The sequence below is a fragment of the Acanthopagrus latus genome, chromosome 19 (genome assembly GCF_904848185.1).
Source record: "Acanthopagrus latus isolate v.2019 chromosome 19, fAcaLat1.1, whole genome shotgun sequence".
Lineage (NCBI taxonomy): Eukaryota > Metazoa > Chordata > Actinopteri > Spariformes > Sparidae > Acanthopagrus > Acanthopagrus latus.
Genome location: NC_051057.1, coordinates 16614657 through 16637901, shown reverse-complemented (window position 1 = coordinate 16637901; position 23245 = coordinate 16614657). Strand labels below are relative to the sequence as shown.

General features: G+C 40.3%; 1 protein-coding gene across 5 annotated transcripts in view; it reads left to right on the top strand.

Annotated features, from left to right (window-relative positions):
* Positions 1-23245, top strand: part of plxdc2 (plexin domain containing 2) — a 77585-nt gene that overhangs the window by 47346 nt on the left and 6994 nt on the right. For all 5 annotated transcript variants that reach the window (XM_037079357.1, XM_037079356.1, XM_037079355.1 and 2 more), the window contains 7 exons: positions 2845-2963; positions 4895-4994; positions 11328-11423; positions 11604-11685; positions 16336-16396; positions 16478-16631; positions 21912-21950. In XM_037079357.1, the coding sequence (XP_036935252.1) occupies positions 2845-2963; positions 4895-4994; positions 11328-11423; positions 11604-11685; positions 16336-16396; positions 16478-16631; positions 21912-21950 (651 nt within the window). The remainder of the gene's footprint in view (positions 1-2844; positions 2964-4894; positions 4995-11327; positions 11424-11603; positions 11686-16335; positions 16397-16477; positions 16632-21911; positions 21951-23245) is intronic.

Sequence of the window (23245 nt, the reverse complement as noted above, 5' to 3'; positions counted from 1 at the left end):
CCATTGTGAACATTATCTGTAACACATGTGCTTTCATTCCAACGATGTCAAACATCTGCTGTGAAAAGGGCAACAGAAAAAGTAATATCATACATTTGGTTATCATCAAAAAACTTTACAATAGTAACAAATACATTTGATAAACATAAATAAACATGTGTGTTACACGTTAAATAGACTAAACAGAACCAAACAGACCTGATGCTGTATAAACATCTGCAAAAATGTCGAGCAAAATGACCTCAGCATGCCGAGGGTGGGCCAGTGTAATAGAGCTGGATTTCATTTGTTTGTTTTGAGTTCATACAGCGTGTTAAGCTTGTAAGTGGAATTAGAAACAAGGCCAGTGTGTACATCCCTCCACGCCTCCTCACCCACTCTGTATTTTTAGCCAGGGAGCCCCAGATAGCACGGCGGCCGCCTCCCCTCCTGAACTCAATGCATTTTAAGCAGACTTATATTGGGCTTAACTTGTGCTGACTGAGTAAGCACGCTGTGCCATAAGGCTGCAATTTAGAGTCCCACTCCTCGCTCTGATATTCACAGCCTTCCCCCTCACTGTGTCCTCTGTAATGTGTTACACAGCAACTCTTCAATACTCCCCTCTTTTTCCTTATTTCTCATCCAAGTGCTGCCCTTCATTCTGCAGGTGTCAAGCTGCGATTATATTAGTCACATGATATTAAATGTCAATGAAGGACCAGACCCAAACTTGTTTTTAACACATGAATCATCCATGTCTGTTGCCAGAGGCCGACTATTCGCACCACATATATAACTTATGACGGGGCTTTCCTCTTTAAGCAGATGACCAGACTCTCCAAACTGTCAACAGAGGAGCTAAATCTCATCTTCGCTTCGTTTGGAAGAGCTCCGACCATGTGATGTAAAAATTGATTAGTTGTGTTAACAAACCTTTATTGCCCTGGCCGGTAGCCAAATGACGAGCTCGGAGGAGGGAATGGTGCTCGCATCAATCTGCCCTCCAGCCTCCACAGTAAATCAGAACAGTGTTAAAAGTAAAGCAACTGTCTGCCGGGTGGAGCTGAAGGCCTCGTGAGTCTGCTGCTAATTTAATACAAACCCAAATTAAGGCAACATCTAATGACGACTTCATGTGGTCAAGTGTTATTCAGAGTTATAGTATGTGGCTTTTACAAGTAAGCACATTCTTATTTATTCATTGATTCATTCATTATTCATACACTCTGCCTCTGGAGGTCTTTAAGATGCTCGGCAGTGTTTATTCATGAAAAAACTGAAGCAGGATCCAACACTCCTGATGTGTGAAGAAAGCTTAGTGTCTGTGGCGTCCATGTTTGTTTTTTTACAAAATAACACCAGAGGTCTGGAGGACTGAAACTGTCAAAATCAAAAACTAATAAAGACTTAAATTAATGGCACAATAAATAAGTGATATGTTAAAAAATGCTCCAAAAATTACATTGAATAAGTTGATTAAGTGTGTTTGTGGTGGCATAATAAAACATGCAAAAAAATCAAATAAAAACAGAAATATCCATTTTTGTCAGATTTTATATATTAATTAACATTAACATTCTGCTGATTGTTTTCAGTCAGTTAACATAATGTGTCAGAAAATAGTGAAAATCTCCTATTTTGAATATTTAACCCAAAATAATTCAGCCTACTCTCATGGTAGAAGTGGTGGAACAGCAATTCTTCACAATTTAAAAGTGGGAGCGTGTTTGGCATTGTTGCTTGGAAAACTACTTAGGAGTTAAAACTGTTATTAAAGAAATGGACGATTTGGAGCGCCTTGGTCGCCAAATGGTTACTGCACTTGCCAAATGGCTGCATGGCCTCAGAAAACGGCCAATTCAATTCCAGCCAGCGACCTTTGCTGCATTTCATCTCTCATACCCATTTCCTGTCGGCCTCTGCTGTCGATATTCACCTCTGATATTTTTGCCACAGCTCACAATACAATGGAGGTGAAAAGAAATGTAACTGTTGCAGCTCAAAAGACTGAAAAATCTTGAGAAACCCAACAGCAGCGTGTCTTTCACTGGATCATTTTCACACCTTATTATGAACAGCTTTCATCCATTTCTTTGGCAAGAAAAGCGGAATTATTTTCTGTAGCCAGGATTTTTGTTTTTCCCTGGAAAGACTTTCATATAAAGTCTTTCATATCTAAGCGTCTTGCACAATAAATGAAATTCTGTTCACTTACGTTACATAGAGATTGCTGCTTTAATTTCAGAGACAGATCTCTAAACCTGAGCAAATAAAAACTAAAATGCGTATAGTTATCCCTGTTGCTGACCGTATTCTCATTTTCCTTTTTCAATCAGCAGAAGCCATTTACAGCTCTGTCATTTTGCTCTTGCACAGCATGAAAAACTTTTACTGCTACAAAAACTGCCAGAGCTACATAATCCATCACAGTAACCACCACGCCTTGATTTGGTCTTGTCAAAAGTTTCACTTTTATTGCCGTTTCATCGCGCTCCAGTGGAGTGTTTTCATATCAGCGCTCACACTGCTTCGGTGTCAATCAGCTCCCGCCCACAGGGGGAAAGGAAGCCTCTGCCAGGAAATAATCCCTCAAAAAACATATCGCCTTACAAAGACGTTTGTGACATTGATGTCTTCTTAGTCTTCTTACACTTTTGCCCGGTCAGGGGTTCATTTCACACTAGATCTGAGACAGTAGAGATGGTATTTCAGAACCACTGGAAGACAAGTTGAAATGTCAAAAAAAGCAGGATTTATTTGCAGACACTAGATATCACTGATGCCTGGATTTCCGTGGTAAGACATACTTTATGAAATTCAATGAACTGTCTGTGTTTTTAATTATGGTTCTGTCTCCTTTAGGCACATCTCTGGTGGTGCAGTGGGACCACGTCCACCTACAGGACAACTACAACCTGGGCAGCTTCACCTTCCAGGCGACTCTGCACAACACCGGCAGGATTGTGTTTGCATATAAAGAGGTCAGGACTCGCTCATCCAGCCAGTTATCTTTACTTTTCTTGTTTTATCTCCATTAACTAAGACAGTGCCTTTCTTATCATATGTCTTTTCACTCCCACTTGCACCATTTATCTGTCTGAATGTCTTAAAGTTTTTATTATCTTGCATAAAACTGTGCTTAGTCTCCACGGCCTTACAAGACACCACAAACGAATAAGAGCCAGATCCGTAGTGTTGGGTCCAGGTTTTATATAAACTCCACAAAAAAAGAAAGTAACACTGTTGTTTTTTGACCCCATTTTCACAAATTGAAGTATAAGATCTACAACTTTGTCTGTGCACACAAAAGACTTTCTACTCTGTTACACTTGTGAGGCCAGGTGGATGTACTGCCAGAAATTCTCAAAAATGACATCGGAGACGGCTTACGGTAGTGAAAAAACATTCAGTTCATGGGCAACAGCTCTGGTGGACATTCCTGCAGTCAGCATGCTAATCGCATTCCTTCCAAATTACATCTGTGGAACTGTATTGTGTGATAAAACTGCACATTTTATGCTACAGTCCATTGTACTCTGGGGAAAAAGGCCTCTGACACTGGAAAGTGCAACGAACGGTCGTCCAAGTCAGAAACTCAGGCAAGATCTGTGGAGCCCGACTTCACTGATGTAAATGTACGTGACATCACAGCAGTATGGTGCTGCACATAGTGAGATTAGAAGTTGGTTATAACAACTTGGAAATATCGACCTCTGAGTTGCATTGAATTGCAGCATTAGAGGCCTTTTTGTTGTAACCAAGACGCACCTGTGCACTAATCATGCTGTGCGATCAGCAGCTCAATATGCAGCACCTGTCAGGTGGACGGAGTTTCTTGGCAGAGTGCTCGCCTACACTTAATTTAACAATTTTGTGGTCAAACATTAATAGAAATAAGACTTTCCCGTGCACAGAAAAACTTTTTCTGTCTCTTTATGATCCTTAACTTCAACTCCTGAGAAATTGGAACCAAAAAAGTATTCAAAAATGTTAAACTAAAGACAACAAGCTTGAGCAATGTGCACAGTCAGGTCTTTAGACTGTTTTTGTTAACAGCAAAACATTTACTATAATACAGGAGATATTAGAGTAAATGATTGAATAGTACAGTTGCTATATTTTTGGGTCAAACACTTACTTACACATATTCTTCATGTTCATGTGTTTTCAGCTTGGTCATTATACAGAGGAATGAGAAAATGCTAAATGACGGCTGCTCTTTCAGAAAATATCACTCAATGCCCTCACGCCTTGATGTGGTTGTAACATTATATGAAATCATGTTTCAGGCTCTGTATTAGACGCCCCAGTGGAGCTTATTAATGTCCAAATTTCAAAACTGTGAAGAAAAACAACATAATAGAACAGAGAAAAAGAGTCTGTAATGAAAACTATTATCCCACAGAGACTTGTGTAAGAGTGTGAAATTGCAATTACTAAGTAATGATCTATGATAATTGCAGTAGTTACAACAGCAGGGCTGCTTCTCTTATCACTGAGGCCTGTTTTTGTTATTTTCTCATGTTAGACAAGCTGATCTGAAAGCTGCTGGAGTTTATTTATGTGATAGGTATTTCATTACACGGCTATTGTTGGTCTTAAAAAGAACAACATGACCTCCATCTCATTTATCTTTTAAGAGTGAATCCCTGATTTTGTCTTGTTTATCTCCTTTCTTGCAACGCTGTGTAAAATCAAAGCACATATTCTTTAAGTTATGGCCCTCTTGCGTCTGAAATGTTTATTCTGTCCAGCAAAGATAGCAATATTTGCACATTTAAGTTGCATAATTCCCCAGCAGATTCCTTTGGGAAATAGTAATAAATTGGTTGTGTTGTTGGTGCTGGTCAGACCAGCCGTCAGTCAGACCATCATTGTTCTGGTGAAATGACTTTCCCCTCTTCTGTTTCAGATCCCCATTGAAGTGTCACAGATCAGCTCTGTCAATCACCCGGTGAAGGTGGGCCTGTCTGATGCCTTTGTGGTGGTCCACAAGATCCAACAGATACCAAGTGAGTCTCAAACACTGTTTCAGGTTTGATAAAAAAGGATTTTAAGTCTTTTACAAAGAGGTCTATCTCTGTAGGGTCCATTTTCATAATGTTATCTGACACTTAGGCCTCATTCAGACAGCCAACCACCATTAAACTGCTTCATTGCTGTGCTGCTGGCGTGCTGGTCCTGTGAGTGATGTTGGTTGTTGAGCCATATCACTACGGTTGGATCAAATTGGTGCACAAGACTAAACGGAGTGATTACAAGTGAAACGTACTTGCAGCATTTAAGCTAGTACACCACAGATTGAATTTGCAGATGAAAAAAAAAGTGATTTACTTTTGATTAATAACCAGGATGCCATGCCTTTCATTACCATGTGTTTAAAGCTGATGCTCAAGGCCAAATTGAGTGACTACACATGGAACATTACGTTAAACTCTGTGTTTTTGTAATATGTCTTGCTAGTCCGATTGCTAGCTTACATGATTTGTTTCAGCTCTTTGACCACACTGGCCCGTGTGTTGCCACAGCCTTAACACTTTAACACCAACAACACAGCTTATTTCTGTTGTCTGTTAGCTTCTTGCTGTTGCTCAGCCCCTACATCACACGTGTACATTGCACATAGCTCTGATTGGTTATGCATCTATCAAAGAGGCATCCAGAGGCATTTTGGTCCGTGCCCGCTAATAATGTACATTTACAAATTGGTCAGGCGGTGCCAGGCTGCTTGGGAGGACTCTTTAGTTGGTTTGAGTTGAATTTTCCACCATCTCAGAGTTCATTAGCTGCCATGAGCCTGCAAGTGACATTCTACATTTCATATGTGACAAAATCAATGACTAGAACATCTACAAATTATAAGCTTTTGCTCACTTCTGTGTGAAATCAACGATGCCAGGAAGAAAAAGAAACAGAATAAAGCTGAATAAGAATACTGAAAATAAGCTGACGGAGTGCATTGTTTCATGAATCTGGGTTCAGCCTGGTCTGTTTTGCTTTAGCTCCGACTGTCACCACCTCTTCTCCAACACTGTTCCAGCTCTCAGTGGGCAGCTGTGGGCACAGCTCCAGATCTGCCTCTCCTCCCATTTGCTTCCGAGGTACGGCAATTTAGGCCTATTAAATTTAAAGCAAATGCGAGCAAAGGGGAGACGCTTCAAACCTTTTTATCCTCAGTCAGACTCTGCTTCTCTCCTTCTCATGGGCTCTGATTCAAAGCCTGCCACAATAATGAGTTGTCAAATACAGTTTATTCAGTAATTTAAACTGTTTTGCTTGCGTGTGTGAAACTTGGATCATATGTTGCATTTCAGAGTTAATAACTTATAACTTAAGAAGACTTTTTTTCCCCTTTTCTTTACTTGGCATCATGATGTTGAGTTGGATGAGGAGGCGATCGCAGCTAAATATATAGTGAGAATGAATTTTTTTAAGTTAAACAACTCACCAAACACCAGATCCTTGGAGTGGTAGGATATTCTGACATGGGCTTTGTTTTGAAGACTATTCCTACAAGATCTCCTTCTAGAAGGCTGTAGTTGTCACTGAGTGATTTGTATATTGAAGTTGTTAGCCTAGACCTTCTAGACTTCATAAACTGAGCCGTCTTTGATGCCTCTGACACAGCGTGATGAAACCAGTGTGTTCAGCTTCTTCGCTACGGAGTGATGAAATCTTGAATGGAAGCAGAGCTTAGACCGAGGTGTTGTGTTGTGTTGAGCACGTGTTCTCTCCTTAAAGTCAGAGCTGAATTTCTGCTCTGACAAAACATCTGAAACGATCACAGAGCTTATTCTGCTTCTCAAGAAAACTTTTAGTTTAATTGAAGTGCCAAACTGATGTTAGACTGGAAGGTTAGCATCATAATTTGAGTTCACGTATGTGGAGCTATTTTTGTTAGCAGTGGCTACGTTTAGCTTGGACTGCCAGTTTCCTTTGATTTCACACAGCCATTATTAGTCACTCATTTTGTCGGCTGAAAAGTCAAATATCACAAAAGCAGGCTATTGGTGTGAGCCAGCAATGGCATTTTTGCCAGCTCAAATGACAACTGTCTGACAGAATTGATCAGTTTTAACAAGCTAACTAATTAATCTCCGAGGGCTGGTTAAAGAATAAGAATGTCGTAAATGTGGTCTTTGCACATGATGGCTAACAGACTAAAGACTAAACATTAAAACACCATCATGCTCACCAGGTTAGGATCAATGGAAAATACTAGAATAAATAAAGAAATATGGAAGAGTAGACTGTTATTTTATTCCAACATTGTTAGACTGACTGTCAAACACTATTTTTTCTTTTAATGTCACAAGACTAAAGGCTGTTTGGATGAAAGCTAACTGCTGTGTTTGGCAAATGTAACGCTATCTCGGGTAACATTAGCTGAGGTTGCTGAACTTCCCAGTGACCAGACAAACACACAGTTTAATCCATTCCTTACATTTCTGCTCTTAATTGGGTTTTTTGGGATGTAGGAAGGCCAAATCAAAGAAACCGCACTCCAAACTCTTTAAATGCAGAGTATCTGTCTCACTGCAGCCCCATGCTTTAACATGTGGAGGCATCCATATCTTGACAGGCCTGCCATGTGTAGTGAAATCAAACCATCTTCAAGCAACAGCTGAAACAAACAAGGCTTTGTTTTCCTGCTGTTCAACGAGCATGTGATATTTGCAAAGTGCACAGGTTCTGAGGGAAAAGGGCAGCATTTACATCCTGCACCTGTCAGACCAAAGAGCTCGACGTGCCCCATGAGCTGCATGCCAGGAGTCTGTGGAGACAGATCAGATTCCAGGTTCTTGTGGTAATGTCTTGAAAGGAAAAGCTCACCCAAAAATTGATTATCTACTCACCCTCATGCTGATGGAAAGTCATGTTTTGGGGTCTACTAAACATTTTCTGGAGCTTCACAGCATTCATTACAGCATTCTCTTAAATAACTGAAATAGATGGAGGCTTGTTTTAAAACAACCAAAGAAAACACATATACGGTATAATCCAAGTGTTGCTGTGAAGCTCGATAATGTTATATGGACGACAAAATGTCGCATGACTTTCCATCCAGCCCAGAGGTAAGAAGAGGATGACTGAGTTTTGATTTTTGGATGAACTTTTCCTTTAAATGGATGTAAATAATAGAGAATGGTGCTCTTGGTATCTTGGCTCTTGGAGTCGAGTCATTGATAAATAGGGGATAACCTTTAGAAAAAGCAAGAATCAGCAGTTGTAAGGTGCCATAGCTCATTCCTCCACAGGTTTTCATCCACTGTTGGAAAAGATGCTGCAGTTCTTGTACTTATTTGTCTTGATCTGCTTTAAACCTTATTCAGTGGCATCTTGGTAAAAGAAACCCATTTTGACATGTTTTTCATCACGTATCAGGGCAGTCAAGTTACTTCTGATAGTTGGTATGTAATGTTTCCATATCCTGAGAACATAAAACCTTAATCTCAGCAGAGATAAAAAACACAGAGCATTGACCACTGCAGGCTGTACCACGAAGAAGTGCTTCAACGCAGTTAATTGCCTCCGCAGCCAATTATTGCACGGCAACCATGGCAACGAGTGGGACATTATTTAACCGACTGTAGCATTGGCCCGAATTAAAAGCTCAAATAAAACCTTTTACGTTGCCGCTGGGCAGAGCAGGCCAACAGCCCATCCAGTAAATGAAAGAGATGAGAGAGAAGATTTGTGGGCGTCCTGTGGCCAGCGGTGTGTAATTAACAGGTCAGGTAGGAGCATATGTGAAGACCCGGGCTTTAATATACTTTCCCTTTACTGAAGTATGTGTTATTAGTCACAGTGAGTTATTCTTTTCATATCTTCCTGCCTGTACCTGGATTAATAATCTTTAATCCCAGCAGGAAGATGCCAAGACTGGAGATATTAATTATACACAGTCATCATCTGTCGTTACATTTTATTTTTAGAATTGTCACAGCTGATCTTTGCTCAAGAGGAAACATTTAATAAAATTATAAAAGGCATTTAATATATTGGAGATATCAGCGAGCTAAGAGTGCAATCATGAGGTTAAAGGGGTCAGTTGAAGACGTTTATCATTATTTTCTGCAACAGTATGAACAGCCAGAGTGCCGTCTGATGAGCAGGCTGCCATTTCACCATCGATCTTCAACGCAGTGTCTTCCTGACATCATGCTTCTATTGATTTCCGTGCAGTTCTTCCAAATGTATTAATAAGCAATAAGAGGCTACATGGCATTGAGATTTTATCAGACACACACGTTTCCATTATGTTTTATGTCTTAAAGGAGACATGCTTATTATTTTGGGTTAATACTAGAATATCAGTTTCCTCATACATTCTCAACGCCCTGTTTTAGCTCCTGCCTCTTTAAGGTCCGTCCCCTACCAAATGCCCAGTTTGCATTAATTGGTCAGCTTGCACACGTCTGAGCTAGCACGAATAACAACACAGCCGCTGTGCTACATTAATTCTGACGTGCCAAAACAGCTGCTAGGCATAAATTGTGCAAAAATACAACTCTGTGCTGTCACAGAAGTAAAGGACAGCTGACGAGGTGTTGCAGGAGCAGTGTTTATGTGGGAGAGAGGAGCTTCTGCTGCTGCTGTGGACTTTTATAAGATCTTTTACATGCATAAAAATCTAAAGGGAAGGAAAACCTGAAACAAAATGTCTCTATTAAGAGAGTGAAACTTTGTATAAGTGTATTATCTTTAATTTTGATGAAGTTAATTGACCCTCATGTGCATAATTGATGAGACAATTAAGCAAATCTGCCTCTGCTTGATAGCATCAGTGGAAGGTAACTAAATCCTCATTAGGTGTTGTTTATGTTGTGGCTATAATTGATCTGATTTGCGGCTTCCTTCCACCTACAAACTAGAGGCCAGCGAGGCTGCATGGTCTGCCCACACATCAGCAGCCTCAGGCTGGGGATCTGACCTTCCTCTGGCCCCCACCGTGTCATTAGGCACCTGATAATCCCTTTCCCAGGGGCAAGAGGAAGTCAGGCACCAGGGGAGGAGAGGCGGGGAAACGAAGGGAGGTCTCATTCTCAGGTTAGACCGAGCTGGCTCACATTTGTTGCTTTGATCAGTTGTCCTGTGTATAATCAAAGCAAGCAGGTCTGCAGGGGAACAACATCCTCTCACATGGGTAGAACAACACTGTGGCAAGTGCAGCCAGCATTTCCAGACCAAAACTCAATCAACCAAACAAAGAAACTAACATTAAATAGTGTGAAATGAACAGTTTGATATTTTAGGAATTGTTCTATTTTTCGTTTTCTTTCTGCGTTCTCCATTAACTGATTTATTGGCCACTTGGGGGCAGTGTAAACAAGGCGTGAACACAGTACTGACATATCATCACCTTGTTAGCAAACAGTTGCTTATCATCTGATTCTTTTGCTCTTGGACAGAGCCAGACTAGCCTTTTCACTGTTTCCAGTCACTTTAGTGAGCTAACAATGTCCTGGCTGTAGCTTCAGATTGAACAGAAACATCAAAATGGAATCAATCTTCGTCTTACAACTAATGTCCCAAAATCTCAAACTTCCTTTAGCTGTTACGATTCTACATGATAAATGAGACTCACAAGTCACTCGTTGATATATTTTACGCAGCCATAGTCTGGTGTATTGAATTTCAATTGGATTTTTGTAGCTCATTGCTCAAGCAAATATAAGGAAATGTCACGGATTTAGCAGTTCTTCAGTGTACACTTCTTTTCATCCCAGTGATTTGTTCTACAGATTAAATGTTTAGTTCCTGAAGCGCCTGCATAGAAAGTCATAACAATCCAATTAGGGTTTAGATTAAGAACTTTATTAACAGAAGCAAAGGAGTTATTATCAGATTTGTTAAGATGCTGTGCACAAAAAGTGCCTTTTCTGACTTCAGCAGAGGGTGTCATTTATCCTCTTTTCCATTTCCACTGATGGTGCTAGTGAAGATGCATGGGCAGCAAAAGCAAGCAGCCCATTCTACACTGACCCATATGAGTTATAAGGGCCAGAATGCAATGAGAGTCAATGATGTTTCTAATCAATTGCTCCATCTCACACCGGCTTGATGACTTGCTGTTACAGATGACTGGGAAGGCAGCCTTTCAACACGGTCTGATTGATATCAGCTCCAAGGGGAAATTGCTACCGTCCATTGCCAAGTCATGGGCTGACACTTTGGGCACAATGAGAGAGGAGAGATAAAGTGCTGTGGTGGCATCCCTTCTGACCCGATACTGCCTCCCGCTCTCTTTCTTCAGGGACCACTTGTCCCAGTTCTTATCTTTGGGTGGAAGATTTGTGATGGTTCGCTCTCACACTCTGTCTCCTCTCTTCCCCCAAATTTAGACGTGAGACGGAGGACAATCTACGAGTACCACCGCGTGGAGCTGACGAAGACAAAGATCACCAATTCTACAGCCGTGGAAATGATGCCGTTACCCAGTAAGGAGGATTTATTGTAACAGCTTTGGGCTCAGTCAGTGCACGCTTCTGGTGTTATGAGTGTTATTGGATAGATTCCTCCTTATTATATCGACCATTTTCCTTGTCTGTGTGTCCATTAGACTATTGATTGTATATATTGTTTTAAATCTGACATGTTTGGACTTTTCTTCTCTCCAGCCTGTCTCCAGTTCACCAGCTGCGGCGCGTGCATCTCCTCACAGATCAACTTCAACTGTAGCTGGTGCCATCGGCTCAACAGGTTGGACCTTTGACTACTTTTACTCCTCTCCTCCCGACACATTCTCACTACAGCTGAAATGTCAAATGTTAAAACATAGTGAAATAAATAGTCCAGTTCCCCAGATCTCAAAAATGTAATCTTCATGTAATTACTTGATCTTTCCAGTTTGCACATTAGTCAACGTTAACACTGCTAACGCTAGCTAGCATCCATTAGGGAAGGACAGAATGCTGGGCTCTCTGAAGAACTCAGTCTTTTTTACATGTTTTTTTCCACAACCTGGCAACAACCAAGACTCCCGATCGCTAACGAAACACAGAAACCTCGTTACACTACTGGCTGATAAACCTTATTTGAACCTTGAACCAACCATCTGAATCGTGACACAGACGTAAACAAAAAAATCACTTTGGACTCGACACTTACAATCATTCATTCACAGTCATAATAAGGTTTATAAAAGACACTTTTATTCTACAAACTACGACCTTTAACACTTACATTCTGTATTGTAATGTAAAGCACTGCACATTAGGAGTACACACAGCCGTCTTCAGCATCTCTGGTGCAGTAGAATCCTATTCAGTAAATATGAATGTAGTTCTACCATTCAGACGAGGCAGAGGCTCATTTTAACATTCATTCAACTCACACCTGTTCTGTCAACCTCTGCTCCGCTTCTCATCTTATCCTTCCTGTCTCCCCTGCACTTCAAACAAAAGTAAATATTTGAGCTGCTAAAAGAAGTGTTAGCGTGCCTCCACAGAGCTTCCTGACGGCTGAAACATGAGCTTTGTTTTACTGGACGAGAAAGTTTGAGTTAAAAAGACAGAGAAGAGAAGTAAATGATAGAGATGAGATGATGTGTTGTTGAGGCTCATTCGGGATGATTAGGGATCTCTTCTCTTTTGTTTGCTGCTGCACTTTGAACGCCTCATGCATCGAATATTAATCTGCCACTCTTATTTTGGACTCATCATTTATTCTGTGAGTAATGGGGTTGACTGCATAAGTGTGCCGCAATTCAGCTCTGTCCGTTGGGATTTGTTATTTAAGATTTACACTGGGTTTTGAATTTGACTTTCCTTCTGCTCTGCATCCTAAATTTTCCTGCCTTTTGACAGAGACAAAGTAATTTACGACACAACAACACGAGGAAGTGTTTCACCTCTCAGCGATTTATGGACACCACTGAGAGCTACTGTACGGCCGTAGCAGTGATCTCATTAAGTTGCATTTTAATTAGCTTTCTAGCTGTGTTAATATCTGACTGTTCAGCCTTTCTCTGCCCTCTGTATCCTACAGCCACTTCCTTTGAAAAAAGGCAAACATGCTTTGAATACATGCTAATTAAAAACCGTGGCGTCCTCTTTGGCTCCGAGGGTTAACGAAAGGCGCTGACATTTTAAGAGAACAACCCTAATGAACTTTTCTCACAGTGTAGTGTTGGGAAGGTGAGAGCGCAGCGCCTCGGTCATGCCAAGTTCTGAACTGAATCAGATTGTTGCGGCTCATGTGTGCAGCCGGTGCAAAAGCAGGTCGATAAAGCAGGACTGAAGTCCCGGCGGATGTGAAGTGTCTGTGTAGCTGAACACTGATGTGTTTAGAGGCCTTGCAGGGGTTTGTTTACCCTGAAAAACACAGCTGGTGAGCATTACAAATGCAGCTCGTGGAAAATTAATGTCTGTTGTGGAGACAGATATTGAGTTTTAATATGTCTATGACTCCCAGGAAATTATTATTGCATACTCTTGCATTGAGAAATTGTATTTGAGCTGTTGTTGCGCCTCTAGACAATCAGGGAGGTATTCAGTTCCTTTGCTTAAGTAAATCTAATGCAAGAATTTAACACATTAATAAAAACAGTATTACCAGTAAAACTGTGTAATAGCCCCGTTAGTCCACCGTGTTATTGTCAAGTTTGGCCCCGCCCCACTGTGGAAACAATGCAGTCTCTTATGGTCGAGTCATCAACAACTAACATGCCACGTCTGGTTACATTTTTAAAATAAAAGCATCAAAACTATCAAAGAAAAGCTTAGGTTTTCACTCACAACAAATTCTTAAAACACTGGCTGAATATGTCTCCCAGCCACCCTCGACATCCTCTTGATGTCGGCTCTCTGGGTCTTTGAATTGCATTGTTCCCGATATTAATGCTCCCTGCTGGTGCTGCACTTTCATACATATAGGGTATATTTTTCCTGTCAGTGAATCAAACTGTCTCTCTAATATGTTGACCTTTTATTTGTCAGCAAGTACATCATCTTTTTTGACAGAAAATAAAGCTGCTGAAATTCAGCAGATCCCAAATAGTATCTGCATGGCCATGAATTTGAGAGGGCATTTTAGAAGTGGGAATAAAATCCAAGGATGAAATCCATCCATCCTGCTGTGAATACGGGAAACCTGAAGAGAAACATTCTCTTTCATTGGATCATGTATATTCAGATGAGGCACCGCCACCCATTTGTAATTAAACGCATTGTAGCTCACTGCACTCGATGGCATCTAGCTGCGATGGATGTCATTGAGAAGAAACACAACACAATCTCCCCACAGGGACAGGTCGGACCAAACCTGCTCGATAATACCGTGTTTCGTTCTGCTTCCATCGCCTCTCTCCGGAGGGAAAACCAGTCAGGGAAAAGTGGGGGATTAAGCAGAGGAATCTGTCTCGCCTGATTGAACAGATGAGGCAGAAATCTTTTTTTTCTTTTTTTTTTGGTGGGGGGAATAAAAGTAATGGGATGATTAGAGAGGTAGAAAGATGAAAATGGACTCTTTCACATAAAGCCATTACCATAACAATATGTTCTCCAGAGAAATGGAGCCTGCTTGGGGATGTCTTATACTCTACTGGACTCACATTGTCCTTCCTTCACAGAGCGCAGATATCATTGCAGGTTTTAGACCATTGCTTCCCTGCATTGTGAGTCGGTCAGGTTAATTTTGTATATTTTTTTTTTTTTTTTTACAACTCCCACCTGAGTGACAAATAATTTTAGCTTTTTTCCACTGCAGCATGAGTGGGTTTACCACTTTGCATACCAACTTCAACTCCCAGACGTATGATGATGTTTGTGGCAGAGGGCCGAGACAGGATGATGTCGGGCTCACCAGTGGGCGAGTTATAATTTTGATCCGTTTACAGCATGAAGGATTAGAAGCTGCTGCCTCGATTACTGTCTGCCTTTTGAGGTTATTAGAAGTCTTGGACTGTGATGCGGCGTCTACTCAACAGCACCCTTATCCCAAGGCCCCATGACCCATTGAACTTCCCCCTCACGGATCCTCTGCCTTCATACTGTACAGAGCCGCTCCCTCCTTGAATCCGGACCTCAGTGGGAGGTGCAGATGTTTGCCTCTCAGCTTGATTCAGAGTAAAATGATACATTTACATCTCTGACTCCTTTAGATTATGCTACATATCTGTGGGAGGGTCGAGATCAGTTTCCTTGTCATAAGGAGTATTACTGAGCCTGTGTAGCACTTGAAACAATCTCAATTTGGGCTTAAAACTGTTGTCACAACTTTTCATGTCCACTGTCAAATGAAAATCTAGTGTGTAGGATTTTGGGGGATCTATTGGCATAAATGTGATCTAGTATTTAGGATTACATTCTAACTAAGAGTTGTTGTGTGTTCGTTACCTCAAATTGAGCCCGATGTACAGAGGGAGAAACTCCTCCTCCACAGAGTCCGCAACATTGCACGCTATGTTTCTGGAATAACTCAGAATGGACAAACCAAACGCTCTAATGAGGGCATTTTTTGTTGAGTTGGATGCAATCTGCATCCTCATCGGCAGATTTCACTAAATTGTCCACACTGTGACCTTTTTAAAAAGACAGAAAAACACATTTTTGGTGAGTGATTCTGCTCATATAGCTGCTCCTCAGGGTCATCCCAAGTCTGAGGGTGTTAGTCCAACAATTGAGTCGTTCTATATACTGGAAGAGTTGTTGGGGTTTTGAACCTCTTTGCATTTTTTTCCCTTCTCCATGCGCAGTGGAAGTAGGTGCAGTCGTGGGACTCTTCAGCTGACACACTGAGACAGGATTAGATTTGAGAAATATATCTTTTTATATCACTATGGCAGCTATCTGAGATGGAACAAAACACAAGCTCCCCATAGGAACAGGTTGGACCAGACCTGCTCTGTAATACCATCTGCAAAATGTTTTTTTTCTTTTTTTTTTGTGTTACTGTGTCCTAAAAACTCTGCACTGTAAATTGATTTTGAGTAGTTTTAAAGAGTTTGAAGTGTTTTTACCATGTTAAGAGGGTCTGAAAATATATGCCATTAGTTGAGTTTTGGGCGATGTTGGATCCAGCCCATGTTGAGGACCAGGGCCCCATTAACATGTGTGGATCCAAAAATTTTTTTCACTTCCTTTAACATGGTGAGATTCTTCAACATTTTCGTTAATTTCTCAGGGAATGACGCATGGCTGTCGACAAAAAATTATATTTAGGTAGCTGGTTTTTGTTATCTAAACTTTTCAGTAACACTTTATATGAACGTCCTTGTAATAAGCGCAAACAAGGACTTTTAGGAGAGTGTGTTACCAATTTTTCTGTAAACTGTCTCTTGCAAGTGCATAATATACAACAATATTTGTTAAATATACTGAAAATTGACCATTTGCCTGATATCTGTTTCAGATGCTCCAGTGGCTTTGACCGTCATCGGCAGGACTGGGTGGACAACAGCTGCCCAGATGAGGTAAGCAGTCAGTAATTTGTACGCATCGTTTTTCTTTTTGAGAGACCGCACACAGCCATGACAACACTTCTCATCTTTCAGACTAAGGACAAGATGTGTGACATCGTCGACACCACGTATCTCTACCCCTTCACCACCACGATTGTCGCCAAAACGACATCCAGGAGCAAAGAGGTGACTGCAGGCGGGGACACGCCCTCCACCTCCCACCCTCCCACCAGCGTCCCCACTGAAGGTAAAGTAGAATACAGAGCTGGAACGAGGCCACGGTGCATATTGTGTCGGTGCCCAAACCTGACAAACCAAACGGTGATGGATGCTCTGCTCTGGCAAGATGTTAAATGAAGTGCATTTGCTGGAACTGCTCTTTATTGGTATTGATGTGTTTCCTCTTTTACAACATGCACAAGACACTTCTCTCTTTTGGAGACAGCATAAATATGTGCTGTAGCTCTCCACTTAGGCTAAAAAGAATTAATTCCAGATGGCAGGCAGTGGAGCAAAGCACAGCAGCTGTGTTTGTACCAACTTTTAAACAATGCAGATTGAATTGGACAAATCTCACCAGTCCAAAATAGACTGCACCCACACAGCCCTGTGATCATGTTGCTCAGCTCTGCTGCCTCGCCATCAATCTCGGTTCTCAGCTATCTTTTATTTGTTAAACGTCCCTGTCTGATGGTTGATCGGATGACATATCAAAAGTTTTCTCGTCCACCGTTCTTCTATTTAATCATTTTTGAGGTAAATTATGGAGCATTAACTCTTTGTATTTGACTGAAGGCGAACGATTGGCCACGTTTTCATTTCTGAAGGCTGAACATTTAATGGGAAATTAGATTGAGCGCTGGCTTTTGTCAAAGTAAGTGGAAAGTGACTTCACAATCATTCTAGAGTTTAGTGAAATTGGCTCAATCTGATATCGAAGCTCTCTGAAAGCTGGTCCTTGTTATTACCTGTGTCCCCGCTCTCTCTATCACAGTCACATTTTACTCAGAGCTCTTTCTCGTCGGTTCCTGTGGCTTTTTTAGTGGAAAAGAGTAAACAGATAAGTGGGATGGAATTAAATGTTATTTTGGTTAAACAGACAGTCAAGAGAAAGGGACTTTGTCAAGTTACGTTGAATGTTTTGAATAAAGCCACAAAGGCAATATACAGAGATAAAAACATATCTGAAATATGTATACATGTGTGTTATGTATATATTGTAAATGTCTGGAGATACAAAACAGATTTTTAATAATATAATATCTTTAAAAGGTACACAAGGGTAATTTATTCGTCATGATTCCAGACGGTTGCAACAAATGTAAGTTTATACTACAGAAATTAAGGACTGATCAGTTCTACTCAGTTCAGATCAGCTCTACAGTAAACATCTTATCCTCAAATCAGAGAATTCAACTTTATTAATATATATTGTCATAGTAGTCTGCTTTTCATGTACACATGCACATACACTATTTATGTATATGAGATAGTGGTGGTTTCATTGTTTTCTCCTCATATAAAATTGAGTCAAGATACATTTTAACGTGACATTTACAGTAGATACGTTGTCAAATGTAAAATATTTCATCAGTCACAGTAACACGCTTCATTCCAGCTGCACTGACAGGGTTTCCCAGCCATGTTCCAAGGGGTCGTGTTCCTTTTGATATTGCAGTGTGAAGTCCTGAGCACATGATTCACTGAACCCCAGCGGGAGCCTAACCCAAACCATACTGCAGCATAATCTCAGTTATCTAATGCAAATCCTCTTTGAAAGGGGGCACTCAGTATCCTTCTGCTGATGATGGTAAAATCAAAGCCGAGGTGTCCTTTTAAAGTTAGTTAAGTTTCATCTGTTTGTTTTTTTCCTCCTTCTCTCCAGAGACACGAGTGTTACGAGTTGGCTGAATTTATGGAGCCAATTTTCAGCTCGATTCCCCTTTTTTATGGCGTTTTGAGCAATTTCTTTAAGTAAACAGGCAGTTAATCTTAATCAGCTCCAGATGTGGTGGTGGTGAATCAACTTGATATGAAGAAGCCATTCACTTACTGTCATCATGAAACACTGTGTAAATAATCAATAGCAAAAGCAAACAGCCTGTTCAGTATGTAGTGTGTTTTGTTAATAGTGCAATATCTGGGAGGCAGAACGGGCAAATCAGCGAGCTGTCATTCATTTCAGACATCCACTCTTCTGTGATGAATTAATTTTATAGCATCCTTTTTAGAACATTAGACCCCATCTATAGACAAGGTGAGCCTGTGAAGGACATATGGCTTCAACTTTGTATCTGACTGATACTCAGAGAAACTTTATTATCCATAACAAAGTGATAGAAATGTCTTTGACCTGCCGTTCAAGATAAGTGTGGCTGTAAAATAAGAGGAAATGGGCAGGATGTAGGGTAGACTGTCCTTCATTCCTTATTTAAAATGTAAAGGATGACAGTGATGACATCAACCTTTAAAGGCATATATATATATATATATGCATATATATATATATATATATATATATATATATATATATATATATATATATATATATATATATATATATATATATATATATATATATATATATATATATATATATATATATATATATATATATATATATATATATATATATATATATATATATATATATATATATATATATATATATATATATATATATATATATATATATATATATATATATATATATATATATTTATTTCATTTTAAAGGTGTGCATTAATCTCCAAAACAACATGGCACTGTAGTTTAGTAGTTTAGCTTCTGACAATAAGTAAAAGGTAGAAGATTTAGCTGAATGAAGGATCTTCTACATGAGGAGGCTTATAATATCACTGCACATCATAACGCCATGAGTAGATCTGACTAAAATGACATTTGTGTATTCTGTTAAATGATTGGGTTGCTTAGATGTATTCTTGTGGTGTGTATTATAGTTAAAGTCTTATTCTTTTAGCCTTTTCAGCCCCAGTCTTATCAAACAGACTTGGGAGTAAAAATACATATAAAAACACAATTCAAATCAGTATTTTCTTATCCTAAAAATACAACAAGTAGAAGGCTTTAGTGCCTCAGTCCGTCTCTGTTGTCAGATGATATCAGTATACAGAAGCACAGTGACCTGGCTTTGACTTTGCCTGCAGCCAGCAGGAAATAAAATGAAATGAAGAAGACAGGAGGGGTCCTGCAGCACAGCACACCTCTCACAATCCACACACCGACTACCTCAACATCTGTTAGAATGATGAGGCTATTTTCCTGTGAATTGATTGGTCGGCAGGTGGTGCCTGAAAACTCAGGGTTAGCCCTGAAATGACTTATGTGGCATCATTGTCGTTACCTTACTTTGAAACAACTTTATAAAGCATCTTAAAACTTAACTTTCTTCCTTTGAGAAGTGCTCAATGTAAGTATGTGCCTATGTCCTGCTGTCCAACACTGTAATCAGAAGTGCTCTTAAATCTACTTTAGTTTTATACCTTATATTTCACAAAACAACTAATTCCTTAAAGTCAGTCCGGAAAATGTGATTTTAACAGACTAGATAACTTGAGATGGACTCCTTGTTGTGTGAGAGTGCAGCGTCTGCAGTGTTTTTCCACTCGTTGATGCTATTTCTACTCCATTGTTGAGTTTTTTTTTAAGGCTTTCTACATTCAAGCCTGGGCAATCCATTATTTAATTCTCACAAAAAAAAAGGTTTTAACTTTCAATGGTCGACCTTTTCTCCATCTCTCTCCCATTAATCATCTTGTGGGGGTTGAGTTTAGACGGGCGCTCCAGCGCTGTTGGGAAGCTGGACGGGTTGCTGGGATGAAGGTGGATGCAGAGAGCTCGGGGAGGAGTGTGCAAACTGTCTAACTGTGAGGCAAAGCACGAAGAGTAACCCTACAGATCAAACCAGGGCAGTGTGAGGGGACTTACAGAAATATAAGATGTGTTTAACTTATGTGTGTGTGTGAGTGTATCTGTGTGTGGAGGTCAAGAGGTCAGTCTGGGGTATTTGTTGTGCAGCCGACGCTGAGAAACCCCTCGCAGTTTCTGACACGTACGGCGGATCAGTTTCCGACACTCTCACCTGTCTGTTCAGCTGCAGGGGTCAAAGGTCAGATCACAGAGCGGGCTGGGTGGCTCACAGTCGTGTTGGTGACATGCAGCTGCACGACAGAGTAAGGGAAAGGAAGGCAGGCAGACTGGAGAGGAGAAATGTGTCTGTTTTGGATGGGAAAATCCCTACATGGAAGATTTAGGTCTGCTCTCAAACCTCATATGCCTTCTTCAGGGGAATAACAATCAGCTGCCAGGTACAGCAAGCTAAAACAAATGTAGTTTAATACAACAGTGCTGCAATAAATCATGGCGTGTTTAGTTTTTGGTTGAAAGTGCTTTTAGAGAGATGTTTATTCAACTTTATGGTCCTTTTGGAGGACGTAGTGTGGTGCTGTTCATCTGAATATCAACGATGGAGCGCAAAATTACAGAAACGCTTATCTGCAGTTCTGGTTTTGAATTCCATCCATCAGTAACTTTTAATCTGTTTTTACTTGTCATTGCACAAGTGTTATTTTTACCTCACAACCTGATGTTGAAGCCTGGCACCTTGTTGAAGTTAAATTAAGTTTACGCCACACAATTTGAGCCCTGATTCCCAGATCAGAGGAGAACCAGTGCTCGCTCTTGTGAGCAAACGATCACTGCATGTGAATTTGCAAGCTGAAAGATGAGCTGGTGCATTGCAGAATTCCCAACCAGCTTTACATTTATGTTGGCCTCCTACCTTTATGTACATGTCATGAGCTGAAGTCAGAGAAAGTCTCAGAAGTGCTAAAAAAAATATGGGAGACTCCTAGAAAACTTCCAGAGCAGATCTGACCAACCTCTAAATGTCAACACAAATATCTATTTTCGTTTTTGTTATTTTCCTCGAGCAGCGATGATGATTCATATTCACGACCCGCTCTGATGTGGGACTGACTCGGCCCTTAATTCTGTGCGGTCGCTTATAGTACAATATCTCATTTAATGATTCATTCAGACCACCGGAATGTGGCTGCAGCAGTTGCTCTTTTGAGGATTTAAAATGGGAAATCCTTTTGAATTACATCGTTCAAGTGAAATATATCTGGTGCTGTATGTGCTGGAATTTGCATAATGTGAATCCTATGGTGTGTGTAAATGTCTGCCACCCTGTCGAGGAGAAGTGGGTCACGCCACATTTCCATATTTCACATGTGTAGTTAACCACAGACAGCTTTTCTGCTCTGAATTATGCATGCTGGACCGTTATATTCAAAGCTTTAATTTCTAATCTATTATATTACAATTTAAGTGTATTACGTTTCATGTTGAAAGGAGGATGATCCGCTAATGAAATGAGCTTCAAATCTCATTTGGGACCTTCGGGGAGACTTTTTTATTGTCAGAGCTTCAAAAACAAACTGCAAAGAGAAATATTGATTATTGTGTCTGACGCTCGGATGTGTGTGTCTTTGTCTTCTTGCAGACGACACCAAGATTGCACTGCACCTCAGAGACAACCAGGGTGAGTCCACATCTTCCTCTGCTCTGCCTTTAACACATGTTTCTTTGTCTGCCTCCTGATTGTGTTTTGACGCATTGGTCCCAGGTTGCTTTTTGTGGCTCAATCAGCTGATAAACTTCGTCCTGACTATAACGCTGAACTGTCCTCTGTGGGCTGCAGCCATCGATTAGTGTCTGGACCGGAGTTAGGGAGAGTAAAGGCTGCGTTCTCCAAAAGTTTATATTAGTCACAAAGGCAATGTACAGCAGAAGTTTGTGTGCAATATTTTTGACTCTAGAAGGAAGAGGTGAAGAAGAAAGTTCATGACAAACATTTTAGATGTCATCTAGTATGAATACCCAACCAAGAACTACTAGATATTTCATATGTTGTGTGAAGGAAAGAAATGTAGCTTGTTTAGCATGTTTGTGTTTACAGAAATGATGCATATAAGATGGTGATCTTCTCTCTATTTGAGAAAAAATATCTAAAATATCACACTTTAGGTGTGAAAACAACATTTTCTACTTTGTTTGTCTCATAACAGTGAACGAATGCCAAAGTCTGTAGAATTTTTTTTTGCATTTCTTTGGTCATTAATCACAAATCCAGGGAGGAAGACTTTTGCCGTCAGCGTATTTATTGGCGAAAATGTGTTACATCTTGTGCTGCTAGTAAATATTATTTTAATTGTTCATTAAAGTGGTATATTCAAGCCGTTTGATATTGAACCTCGTTAAAGTTGGGGTACTTGTCTAAACAAAAAGGTTACAGCGATCCTATTCCCTACCTCCCTAGTTCTAGCACCCTTGCTTAGAAGACACCCATCGTCAAACTCGGCCTCATCTCCACATCTGCAAAGTTTCATGACTGTATCTTACTGGTTCTGACACTTTCATGCTGACGAACACCTGGAAAAATACTTAAACTGCTTCAGTTCCCACATCAGGTGTCTCCAAGACCACATTTTGCCATAATGACACAAACAGACACACAGTGAAGTAAAACATTTCCAGCCAGCACTGTCACGGCTACTAATTAGCAGCCACTACATTGACGTTTACCTGCGTATTTTGCCTGAGTGGATTGAGCATGAAATCTGTTGATTTGCTTTATTGTTTGCAATCAAAATAGATAGAAATGTTTCTTCAGAATGAATTGTTACAAATGTTATGAATGTTTGTTTGGTACGTTGAGAGATTTCCGTCCAATCACAACAAGCATTTGCCACTAATATGTGCAAAACTCTGAAAAGCCCCTCAACTCTAATCAGGTTTTTGAAATTAGCCCCTGAAATGTTTCATTTCCTGTTGAGA